The 13583-nt window shown below is 42.0% G+C and overlaps 1 protein-coding gene across 1 annotated transcript; it reads left to right on the top strand.

Moving 5' to 3' along the window:
* The first annotated feature begins 10922 nt into the window (after positions 1 to 10922).
* On the top strand, positions 10923 to 13153 carry LOC120047260 (tumor necrosis factor receptor superfamily member 6-like). The gene is made up of 4 exons (XM_038992788.1): positions 10923 to 11046; positions 11963 to 12214; positions 12408 to 12524; positions 12622 to 13153. The coding sequence occupies exons 1-4, from the start codon at positions 10923 to 10925 to the stop codon at positions 12732 to 12734; spliced, it is 606 nt and encodes a 201-aa protein (XP_038848716.1). The 3' UTR covers positions 12735 to 13153.
* The last annotated feature ends 430 nt before the right edge of the window (positions 13154 to 13583 follow it).

Raw genomic sequence — 13583 nt, 5'->3', positions numbered from 1 at the left:
CCCCCACCCCCACCCCACTCCTCTACTGGCTGTTATACACTGAACAAAAATATAAACGCAACATACAACAATTCAATTCATTACAGTTCATAAGGAAATCAATGAAAATAAATAAATTAGGCCCTGATCTATGGATTTCACATGACTGGGAATACAGATATGCATCTGTTGGTCACAGATACCTTAAAAAAAGGTAGGGTTGTGGATCAGAAAACCAGTCAGTATCTGGTGTGACCACCATTTGCCTCATGCCGCGCGACACATCTCCTTCGCATAGAGTTGATCAGGCTGTTGATTCTAGCCTGTGGAATGTTGTCCCACTCCTCTTCAATGGCTGTGCGAAGTTGCTGGATATTGGCGGGAACTGGAACACACTGTTGTACACGTCGATCCAGAGCATCCCAAACATGCTCAATGGGTGACATGTCTGGTGAGTATGCAGGCCATGGAAAAACTGGGTCATTTTCAGCTTCCAGGAATTGTGTACAGATCCTTGCGACATGGGGCCCTTGCATTATCATGCTGAAACATGAAGTGATGGCTGTGGATAAATGGCACGACAATGGGCCTCAGGATCTCGTCACGGTATCTCTGTTTTTTCAAATGGCCATCTATAAAATGCAGGTGTGTTTATTGTCGGTAGCTTATGCCTTCCCGTAACTCCACTATGGGGCACTCTGTTCACAACGTTGACATCTGCAAACCGTTCTCTCACACGACGCCATACACCTGTTCTGCCACCTGCCCAGTACAGTTGAAACCAGGATTAATCCGTGAAGAGCACACTTTTCCAGTCGGTTACGACGCCGAACTGCAGTCTAGTCAAGACCCTGGTGAAGACAACGAGCACGCAGATGAGCTTCCCTGAGACGGTTTCTGACAGTTTGTGCAGAAATTCTTCGGTTATGCAAACCCACAGTTTCGTCAGCTGTCCGGGTGGCTGGTCTCAGACGATCCCGCAGGTGAAGAAGAAGGATGTGGAAATGCTCACTAACAGGGATGTAAACAAATTTGTGCTCAAAATTTGAGAGAAATACATGTTTTGTGCAGATGAAACATTTCTGGGATATTTTATTTCAGCTCATGAAACATGGAACCAACACTTAATATGTTGTGTTTATATTTTTGTTCAGTCTAGTTACAACACTTTAGGAGTTAATCTAAATAATCTAAAATTACTTAGTTTTAACTTAATTAATTAGTATTGAGAGATGCACCAACCAACAGTAAAGACTGCTGAGTGTAATTGCAACATGTGTATGCCCTCTAGAGTCTGTTCTGTGTACTAGATGTCATCCAACTACAGTACATCAAGAAACAAAATGTATGTTTGTCATGGGCAAAGAAACTCAAAAGGGGTGATTATACTAATTAATACAAATGTTGATCCAATTGTGCAACCAGATCCGCAAGGATGATGGATTATTTTAAATATGCTATTGGACCAAAAACAGATCTGGCTAATTAATCTATATGGGCCAAATAATGATGATCCACACTTTTTAGAAAATATATATAATAATTTTTTGAGCTCACAAGCAATGAAATAATATATTATTATGGTGGGAGAATATAATACGGTTTTAAGTACCTCAATGGATTGTAAAGGAAATCACTCTACAAACTATCACCCTCAAGCATTAAGGAGATCACAAAGATCATGGATACATTAGAACTAGTGGATGTATTGAGGTTGAAAAACCCTGACCTAGTGAGATATACACGGAGGAGGCTTAATCAAGCTAGCCGTCTTGATTACTTCCTAGTCTCGTTCTTGCTGGCATCAAAAGTTTAAAAAGTATTAATAGGAGACCGAATGCGATTGGACCACCATCTAATTGGCCTCCATATAACTCTTACAGAATTTCCACGTGGATATTGGAAATTTAATCAAAGCCTGTTTGATGACAATTTGTTCTTAACTACGACAAAATAATTCATAATTGACTTTTTTTTGTACAACATACAGTGGGGCAAAAAAGTATTTAGTCAGCCACCAATTGTGCAAGTTCTCCCACTTAAAAAGATGAGAGAGGCCTGTAATTTTCATCATAGGTACACTTCAACTATGACAGACAAAATGAGAAAAAAATCCAGAAAATCACATTGTAGGATTTTTAATGAATTTATTTGCAAATTATGGTGGAAAATAAGTATTTGGTCAATAACAAAAGTTTATCTCAATACTTTGTTATATTTGTTTGTTGGCAATGACAGAGGTCAAACGTTTTCTGTAAGTCTTCACAAGGTTTTCACACACTGTTGCTGGTATTTTGGCCCATTCCTCCATGCAGATCTCCTTTAAAGCAGTGATGTTTTGGGGCTGTTGCTGGGCAACACGGACTTTCAACTCCCTCCAAAGATTTTCTATGGGGTTGAGATCTGGAGACTGGCTAGGCCACTCCAGGACCTTGAAATGCTTCTTACGAAGCCACTCCTTCGTTGCCCGGGCGGTGTGTTTGGGATCATTGTCATGCTGAAAGACCCAGCCACGTTTCATCTTCAATGCCCTTGCTGATGGAAGGAGGTTTTCACTCAAAATCTCACGATACATGGCCCCATTCATTCTTTCCTTTACACGGATCAGTCGTCCTGGTCCCTTTGCAGAAAAACAGCCCCAAAGCATGATGTTTCCACCCCCATGCTTCACAGTAGGTATGGTGTTCTTTGGATGCAACTCAGCATTCTTTGTCCTCCAAACACGACGAGTTGAGTTTTTACCAAAAAGTTCTATTTTGGTTTCATCTGACCATATGACATTCTCCCAATCTTCTTCTGGATCATCCAAATGCTCTCTAGCAAACTTCAGACGGGCCTGGACATGTACTGGCTTAAGCAGGGGGACACGTCTGGCACTTCAGGATTTGAGTCCCTGGCGGCGTAGTGTGTTACTGATGGTAGGCTTTGTTACTTTGGTCCCAACTCTCTGCAGGTCATTCACTAGGTCCCCCCGTGTGGTTCTGGGATTTTTGCTCACCGTTCTTGTGATCATTTTGACCCCACGGGGTGAGATCTTGCGTGGAGCCCCAGATCGAGGGAGATTATCAGTGGTCTTGTATGTCTTCCATTTCCTAATAATTGCTCCCACAGTTGATTTCTTCAAACCAAGCTGCTTACCTATTGCAGATTCAGTCTTCCCAGCCTGGTGCAGGTCTACAATTTTGTTTCTGGTGTCCTTTGACAGCTCTTTGGTCTTGGCCATAGTGGAGTTTGGAATGTGACTGTTTGAGGTTGTGGACAGGTGTCTTTTATACTGATAACAAGTTCAAACAGGTGCCATTAATACAGGTAACGAGTGGAGGACAGAGGAGCCTCTTAAAAAAGAAGTTACAGGTCTGTGAGAGCCAGAAATCTTGCTTGTTTGTAGGTGACCAAATACTTATTTTCCACCATCATTTGCAAATAAATTCATTCAAAATCCTACAATGTGATTTTCTGGATTTTTTTCTTCTCATTTTGTCTGTCATAGTTGAAGTGTACCTATGATGAAAATTACAGGCCTCTCTCATCTTTTTAAGTGGGAGAACTTGCACAATTGGTGGCTGACTAAATACTTTTTTGCCCCACTGTAGGTACAGCAGATCCCCTTATTGTATGGGACACTTTCAAATGTACTTTTAGAGGCCATTCTATACAATACTCATCATTAAAACAAAAGGAGGTTTGGTCAAAAGAGATTAGACTAATAAAGGAAATTGAGGAAGTAACAGCGCAGGTAGATGTTAATGGAAACTGTACTATAGAGGCACAAAATAGGTTAGAGGAAAAACAAAAAGAATTGGAGGTACTTATTCAAGAACGATCAAGTGCAAAGTATTACAAAAATAAAACGAATTGGATGGAAAATGGTGAAAAATGCACAACATTTTTCTTGAATCTTCAACATAGAAATTCTACCAAAAATAATTCACAGAAACTCGTTACAAATGATGGAGTTATCCATGATTCACCAAATGATATGCTTAAAATATTTTACTTCCTCTTTCAAAATATGTTGTCTCTTCAGTCTCCTCCATTTCCACTGAATGATGTTAACTGTAAGGATTTCTTTCCTAATAATAATGTAAAATTAACAAATTTACAGAAAGAACTGTGTGAAGGCCAACTTACAGAAGAGGAACTTTGAGGCAATAAAATCTTTTCAGTCTGGAAAAACACCAGGGCTTGACGGTATACCAGTAGAGGTATATCAGACCTTTTTTGATGTACTCAAAGATCCATTATTTGCATGTTTTAATTACTCTTATACAAATGGTAGACTTTCAGGTACGGACAGGTTTTTTACATGGACGATATATTGGAGATAATATACGACAATTACTTGAAACAATTGAACATTATGAAACATCTAAGATACCAGGCCTGGTCTTCATAGCAGATTTTGAAAAGGCGTTTGATAAAGTACGACTAGAATTTATATACACTGCTCAAAAAAATAAAGGGAACACTTAAACAACACAATGTAACTCCAAGTCAATCACACTTCTGTGAAATCAAACTGTCCACTTAGGAAGCAACACTGATTGACAATAAATTTCACATGCTGTTGTGCAAATGGAATAGACAAAAGGTGGAAATTATAGGCAATTAGCAAGACACCCCCAAAAAAGGAGTGATTCTGCAGGTGGTGACCACAGACCACTTCTCAGTTCCTATGCTTCCTGGCTGATGTTTTGGTCACTTTTGAATGCTGGCGGTGCTCTCACTCTAGTGGTAGCATGAGACGGAGTCTACAATCCACACAAGTGGCTCGGGTAGTGCAGTTCATCCAGGATGGCACATCAATGCGAGCTGTGGCAAAAAGGTTTGCTGTGTCTGTCAGCGTAGTGTCCAGAGCATGGAGGCGCTACCAGGAGACAGGCCAGTACATCAGGAGACGTGGTGGAGGCCGTAGGAGGGCAACAACCCAGCAGCAGGACCGCTACCTCCGTCTTTGTGCAAGGAGGTGCACTGCCAGAGCCCTGCAAAATGACCTCCAGCAGGCCACAAATGTGCATGTGTCAGCATATGGTCTCACAAGGGGTCTGAGGATCTCATCTCGGTACCTATTGGCAGTCAGGCTACCTCTGGCGAGCACATGGAGGGCTGTGCGGCCCCACAAAGAAATGCCACCCCACACCATGACTGACCCATCGCCAAACCGGTCATGCTGGAGGATGTTGCAGGCAGCAGAACGTTCTCCACGGCGTCTCCAGACTCTGTCACGTCTGTCACATGTGCTCATGTGCTCAGTGTGAACCTGCTTTCATCTGTGAAGAGCACAGGGCGCCAGTGGCGAATTTGCCAATCTTGGTGTTCTCTGGCAAATGCCAAACGTCCTGCACGGTGTTGGGCTGTAAGCACAACCCCCACCTGTGGACGTCGGGCCCTCATACCACCCTCATGGAGTCTGTTTCTGACCGTTTGAGCAGACACATGCACATTTGTGGCCTGCTGGAGGTCATTTTGCAGGGCGCTGGCAGTGCACCTCCTTGCACAAAGACGGAGGTAGCGGTCCTGCTGCTGGGTTGTTGCCCTCCTACGGCCTCCTCCACGTCTCCTGATGTACTGGCCTGTCTCCTGGTAGCGCCTCCATGCTCTGGACACTACGCTGACAGACACAGCAAAGCTTTTTGCCACAGCTCGCATTGATGTGCCATCCTGGATGAACTGCACTACCTGAGCCACTTGTGTGGGTTGTAGACTCCGTCTCATGCTACCACTAGAGTGAGAGCACCGCCAGCATTCAAAAGTGACCAAAACATCAGCCAGGAAGCATAGGAACTGAGAAGTGGTCTGTGATCACCACCTGCAGAATCACTCCTTTTTTGGGGGTGTCTTGCTAATTGCCTATAATTTCCACCTTTTGTCTATTCCATTTGCACAACAGCATGTGAAATTTATTGTCAATCAGTGTTGCTTCCTAAGTGGACAGTTTGATTTCACAGAAGTGTGATTGACTTGGAGTTACATTGTGTTGTTTAAGTGTTCCCTTTATTTTTTTGAGCAGTGTATAAATGCCTGGATTTCTTTAATTGTGGTGAATCTCTTATGCAATGGGTTAAAGTTATGTACAGCAACCCCAGCTGTTAAATAGTAAATAATGGTTACTTCTCAGAAAGTATTGAGCTTTTAAGAGAAGTAGAACAAGGCTGTCCGCTGTCTTCATATCTATTTATTATGGCCATTGAAATGCTAGCTATTAAAATTAGATCCAACAAGAACATCAAGGAGTTAAAAATCCAGGGGATAAAAACAAAAGTGTCAATGTATGCCGATGATTCTAGTTTTATCTAAAGTCCGCAATCTGGATCCCTGCACAGTCTCATTGAATATCTTGATCACTTTTCTAGCCTCTCTTGATTAAAACTTAATTATGACAAGTGTACCATATTACGTATTGGAATATTAAAAAATGTGTCTTTTCACTTCCTTGTAGTTTACCAATAAAATGGGGAGATGGTGAAGAAGACATACTTGGTATTCACATCTCAAAAAATATAAATGAACTTACCACAATTAATTTCAATAGAAAGTTAGCAAAAATAGATAAGATTCTGCAACCATGGAGAGGTAAATACTTGTCTATTTATGGAAAAACCACATTGATTAACTCTTTGGTCCTATCACAGCTTACTTACTTACTAATGGCACTGCCTACTCCAGATGACCCATTTTATTTGGAATGCTAAACCAGACAAAATTAAACGTGCATTTTTATATAATGAATATGAGTTTGGGGGCCTAAAATGCTTAAATATTAAAGCTTTAAACCGCTCACTAGAAGCTTCACTCATACATAAATTATACTTAAACCCAAAATGGTTCTCCAGTAGATCATTAACAAAGGCTCATCCTTTGTTCAAAAATGGCCTTTTTGGCCTTTATACAGATTACAACTTGTCATTTCCTACTAATTGAAAATGAAATTTTGTTTAAAGTATTGCCCTTTCTTTAACAATCCATACAAAGCTGGTTACAATTTCAGTTTTATCCTCCAGAAAAGATAGAACAAATATTTGTCACGACTTCCACCGAAGGTGGTTCCTCTCCCTGTTCAGGTGGTGCTCGGCAGTCGGCTTCGCCGGCCTACTAGCCATCACTGATCCATGTTTCCTTTTCCGTTTGTTTTGTCTTTGGTTCTTTCACACCTGGTTTTCATTTGCTTTCATTTCTGTGTCTATATTTACCCTGTTTCCCCGCTTAGGTTTATGCGGGATTATTTTTCTTGTTGCTTGTGGAGGCTTTCCTCAGTGTATTTCGCGTGTGGTTATTATAGTAAGGTGCGTTATGGTTTTGCGCTTTACGGGAGAACTGTTAGTTCCCATTGTTTTTGGGTATTGTACTGTACCGTGTTTTTGGACTTGCCCTGATTAAAAGATATACACTACACTGACATTTCTGCTCTCCTGCGTTTGACTCCTCACCTACCTTCAGTGCGTAAACGCAACAATATTACAACAAATGTTATGGTTAAATTCAAATATACTGATTAATAAAAAAACATTCTTTATCAATTAAAAAAAGGTATTATATTTGTTAATGATATCATGAATAGAAACAGAGATATATGGGAATATCTGCTCAATCCAAATTTACAACCAACTGATTGCAGCACTATCACAGAAATGGAGGAGGCAAGTGGAAAAGGGAGAAGGTAGAGAACTTGTTTGCCTGCCATATATTAAAGATACAAATAGGCTGAAAGGAACTGGCATAAATAGAAAAATATACCAGTTTCATCTGAGGCCAAAAATGTTGACAGCTGCACCATACAGGTTGCAAAATAAATGGGAGGAGCTTTTCGATGTACCAATTCCATGGCACATGGTTTATGAACTGGTACAAAAAACTACACTTGATTCAACACTGCTTTTTGTTCTATGTTGCTCTGTCTGTATGCTACGTCTTGCTTGTCCTATGTTGCTCTGTCTGTATGCTATGTCTTGCTTGTCCTATGTTGCTCTGCGTGTGCTCACTGCTCAATGATTGTTTATATTGTAATTGTTTTTAATAACCTGCCCAGGGACTGCGGTTGAAACTTAGCCGGCTGGCTAAAACCGGCACTTTTACTGAAACGTTTATTAATGTGCACTGTCCCTGTAAAAATAAAATAAACTCAACTCAATAAACACTGAGTTTTTCAGCTATTTAAATTATATAATTTTTTTGCCACCGACAGAATGCTATATATATGTGGCATACAACAATCTCAGCTCTGTAGTGCTCTGCTGCGAAGAGACAATCAATAGATCATTTATTCTGGTATTGCCCCTATGTAGCTTGTTTCTGGTCACAGGTTCAGGAATGGTTAAAAAAAAATCCCAACATGCATTAAAATTAACCTTACAAATAGCAGTGTTGGGCGATTTGGAAAGCCATAGTCAGTCAATAAATAATACTCATAGGAAAGGTTTTCATCTTTAGCTCACAATCTGTGGATAATATATGATTAGAAAGTTTCAAACATTTTGCAAAACATCACAGCACAATTGAAAAATATATGGCACATGGAAACCAAACGAGGGTGGTCTATGGTGATAGGTGGGATGGGCTGAGAGTGGCTGAGGGGTGGGATTAAAGAGTTTATGTTTGGTAATGTCTAACTGTTATGTGACTGCTTTATATAAAAGTACCATGTATGTAAAATGTATGTGTATGTAGCAAAAAAGCTGTAAAAAAAAACAGATTTGTCCTCCGAAGCGGGTTAAAAATGTTTTTTTTTAAATAATAATAAAGAAACGAAATGTACCCTTCAGCCAATGGTAAACATATAAGAAAACGCTGGAGGAACATTAATGAGAATCAGTCACAAACAAAATGTTTGTTTCTGCAGACTCTGAGGCTCAGCCCAGTCATTTCTGTTTGTTACAGTAATCTGTGTACGCTGTATGAGTAGTGAATGCTCAGAGGCCTGAGGCGAAGGTGGAGGGAGATGTGTAGAGGGTCGTCCCTGCCGCTGCTCCCTGGGCTGTAACAGTTCACCCAGGGTCATGTGATGTGGCCTGGCTTCTGTGAAAATCCAGGTTGAGTTGAGAAGGAGCAGACCACAGAGTCAATGAAACCACGTGACCTCTGACTGAGAGACACGGCTGCATATAGTTGAACCACACACTCACCACACAGGCGCAGACACATTCACGAGACACACGTGCACTCACACACGCAGGTACACACTAAACATGATAGGCAAAATATGACATTCAGTTAACCCACAAGAGTCAATGTAGCTCAAAAGACTTGTTGTGTACATGTCCGTAAAGAATGTCAATGTCATTTCTCTCAGTCTGATCTGAGTATGTTTGACTGGACGGTGAATTTAAATAAGAACGGCTGCTGCTTACAGTGAAGAAAATGACTGGTCCTCAGATGAGTGTAATGTAGTCCTATTCACTCTGAAGTTACCTTGTCATCAAAACAACAGAGCAAGAGAGAGAGAGAGAGGCAGACGACATAAGAGAGTCTTAAAGATTGTTTTGGAACCTAATATCACCGTTTTTGATGAAAGAGAGACAGACGACGGACAAACGGCAGTGGAAAGAAAGGGGGAGGAAGATGGGCAAGTTTAGGGTTTTAAGCGGCACAGTGGTTCAGAGTGAACTAGGGGGGTCGTCATAGAGAGAAAGAGAGATAGGAGTCTTTTGAAATGGCAGTTTCCCTTATGACTCATCTTTTGAATAATACTCTGACACACTGTGATCCCCAGTTCAGTCACACAGTCAGAGGGTCCAGAGTCACATCTATCTCATTCTCTCATCCTCTCTGAAACACGGTAAGTCAGACTCTACACTTCCCTACTGAAACAAGTTTTGTTCAGGTCTGTCGTTAAGAGTCCTGGGCTTGCTTGATGTATCTATAATGGTATACAGTTGGATGTGTTTGTGTCGTCGGTTTTGTTACCGCTTTGTTTTTCAATGTCAGCATGTTGGTGTTTTGTCTGGAGTCAGTATCATGTATTCTACTTTAGGTGGTCTCTTGTTTCTCATGTCCTTGAAACAGTCCCTTATAGTTGCTGTTAGGGGCCTACGATAATGTCCTGCCATTGCAATGCTTTATCTCTTGATAATGTATTGTTGGATGATAGCTTTATGAATGCAGTAAACACTGAGTATACAAAACATTAGGAACATCTGCTCTTTCCATGACAGACTGACCAGGTGAATCCAGGTGAAAGCTATGACCCCTTATTGATGTCACCTGTTAAATCCACTTCAATCAGTGTAGATGAAGAGGAGACAGGTTACAGAAGGATTTTTAAGCCTTGAGACATTGATTGTGTATGTGTGCTATTCAGAGGGTGAATGGGCAAGACAAAATATTTAAGTGCCTTTAAATGGGGTGCCAGGTGCCTTTAAATAGGTGCCAGGTGCACCAGTTTGAGTGTGTCAAGAACTACAATGCTGCTGGGTTTTTCACACTCAACAGTTTCCCGAGTGTATCAAAAATGGTCCACCACCCAAAGGACATCCAGCGAACTTGACAACTGTGGAAAGCATTGGAGTCAACATGGGCCAGCACCCTGTGGAACGCTTTCGACACCTTGTAGTGTCCACGCCCCGACAAATTGAGGCTGTTCTGAGGGCAAAAGTGGATGCAACTCAATATTAGGGAGGTGTTCCTAATGTTTTGTACACTCAGTGTATGTATATGTTCTGAAGTTCATGTAAAATGTGTTAAATATTGACTGTCTTCCTCTTTTTCTCTTCATTCCTCTCAGATGCATCTCTTCTGGTGGATCACCCACATCTTTCTATCCCTCCCTTCTCTCCTCTCTCTTGTCCAATCCCTCACGTGCGACGAGGAGAGACAGTATGTTTGGCCACTGCCTGTAAGCAAATGGTGCTGCAACAAGTGTCCACCAGGTAAGTCATTTGAAAAATACTTTTATCAGGTGTGTGTGTGTGCACGTATAATTTAATGTGTTGCCCTTTACAGGTCAGCATATGGTGAGACGCTGCACCGGTCAGAACAGCCCTACCCAGTGTGCTGCCTGCACCAGCGGCTACTACTCAGACAGCTACAACTTCGACAGAAGCTGCAAACCCTGCGACGGCTGCAGCATGAGTGGTGAGTGTGTGTGGGTGTCTACACATTTCCAGCAACCTATGATTGGCACTGATGCTTGTCTTGTCTGCCTGTCTAAAACTGTTACTCACCTGTTTTTCTAAGTCATAGTTACGAAGGACTTTACAGATGAAAACACATAGCCTGCAAGGGATTTCCCCCTTCACTGTACCATGGTGGGACACAGTCAGAGAGAGAGGGGGAAGGGGAGAGGGGCACTGAGAAACACTGACTCACCCACCCAGGAGTAGAGGAGGGTTGGGAGGCCTGCAGAGCAGAAGGGATGGCATGTCTACCAAGTAATGTCAAGGATATCAGTGATGATGGGGGGGACAGTGGGAGGGGTTAGTGGTAGACAGATATCATCTCACCGGTGGAAGTAACCGTTTACTTTAGAGATAAACATCGGAAAGTGCAGCTGACAGAACATTTTCATTACATGTTGTCATCGAGTGTAGCGGGGGACAAAAATAGAGATTAACTATTTTTTAAACAGAGGGTAAACACAGAGGTGAGAGAGGTTTGAGGGTAGCCACAGACTCAGTGAACACGTTAACTGAACACGTTAATTTCACTCTAGTGAAATGGCTGCTGTGTGTGTGTGTGTGTGTGTGTGTGTGTGTGTGTGTGTGTGTGTGTGTGTGTGTGTGTGTGTGTGTGTGTGTGTGTGTGTGTGTGTGTGTGTGTGTGTGTGTGTGTGTGTGTAGGGTGGGGTCAGACGGTAATATACACTTCAGTTCGTTGTGAGTCAAAACCTGATTCAACAAGGTCCTATGAGTCATTTTGAAGATGAGCCATTTTCTCATATTCAGGCATGATTTCAGATTGTGTTTGACTACGTGACAAAAACACTGTCAAAGTCAGTATACATGAAGGCACACAGACAAATAGACCACCTATGACTTGTGTTCCGTTACAGAGCTGCAGTATGTATCTCGCTGTTCCACCAAGCAGAATGATGTGTGCAGCTGTAAACCAGGCTACCGCTGCAGAGGCAGTGGCACCTGTCTGGACTGTGAGGAGATCCCCAGCCCGAACACACCCAAACTCATACCGACACCTCCCATCATGCCAGCTACAGTGTCAAACCACTCGGTGCCTGGTATCTCTAATCATAGACCTAAACCTGTCACCAAACCTGCTACTGGGCCCAACACAAAACCAAACCAAGGTAAACTACAATACAATGGATACAAATTATGAAAATGGCCTGAAAGTGTTCAAAGTGACATGTAAAAATGCCATGAGAGCTACATAGTTCTCTCTCACAAAACCCCAAACCTTATACAATGCCGGTGTTCATGTGTTTTATGGCCCTGACCTCTCTCTCTCTACTCCCCTCTCTCTCTTACACACACAAACAGATGATAGCAAGTGGCTCCCGGTGTGTGTGTCTGCAGTGTGTGTGTGTCTACTGCTCACCTGCCTTGTTGCCATCTCAAAGCTCAAACCTGTTCTGCGATGGATTGGTTCAACAAACAGTAAGTCCACGTCACTGTTGATCTGTCCTGTAGTTCTATTGAACACAATACATATGCACGCACATTTGACCTAACCCTCATCTTATTGGTCCATCAGGCTTCTGGTCTCCCAAAAAGACAACTCCAGCCAATCAGAGCACAGTGGAGGAGGAAGTGCCCATGCCGGTCCAGGAAGTGTGTGGAAAGCCAGAGCTGCTACTGGACGTATGATGGAGGAAGTCAGTGTCAAAGGAGAGGATGAGAACTCACAATGGGACAGCGAGCTGGGAGACAGACTACCTCACATTCCCATTGAAGTTAAACTAACCTGAAGGCTAGACAGGCTGCTGTATTGTTTTAATGCAGTGGCTTCCGTATCTAGGACTTTCAGAAAGGACAAGAAAATAGGACAAAAAGACACTTTGAAGTATGAAGACATAGGTTAAAGATGAGAGGGAGTGGGAGTCTGTGACCGAGAAAGAGCGGAGAGTAACTGGAAGAGTGTGAACGAGACAGACAGACACACAATCATTTGTGTGCTGAATACATGTACTGTACATGTTTATGTTGAAGATGTTTTACACCTTCATTACAATTATGCTTTTTGCTGTATCTATGCTTTATGCTAGTGTTAACTCTTACATAGAGTGGCTGTTTAAAACATACAGTGCTGTATTTTAAATAAAGAACAGAATCACAAATGTTACAGGCCTACTGTAATGTCATACAATCGCCCCATCACCTGTATTCATTGAAAAATTATATTTAATATTTTGCGTTTAATTTGTGCAAAAACAGTTCAAGGTGCCACATGAACACAGAAAAAAACAGTTTGCAGCAGTTGAGACTGAAAGCTTTTTATACAGTTCAATAAAAGGAGAGCAAGTGGATGTGTACATGACCACCATAGTGAGATGTCTAGGACAGGAAATAATGGCCATTCTAGAGTTTTGGGATTCACCGGTGTTCTGAGAGTAAGAGTGGCAGGTGGCCTAGTGGTTAGAGCATTGGACTAGTAACCAAAAGGTTGCAAGATCAAATCCCTGAGCTGACAAGGTAAAAATCTGTCGTTCTGCCCCT

Source organism: Salvelinus namaycush, chromosome 5 (genome assembly GCF_016432855.1).
Source record: "Salvelinus namaycush isolate Seneca chromosome 5, SaNama_1.0, whole genome shotgun sequence".
NCBI lineage: Eukaryota > Metazoa > Chordata > Actinopteri > Salmoniformes > Salmonidae > Salvelinus > Salvelinus namaycush.
Note: the sequence above shows the minus strand (reverse complement) of the source record. Positions and strands in the feature narration are given on the sequence as shown.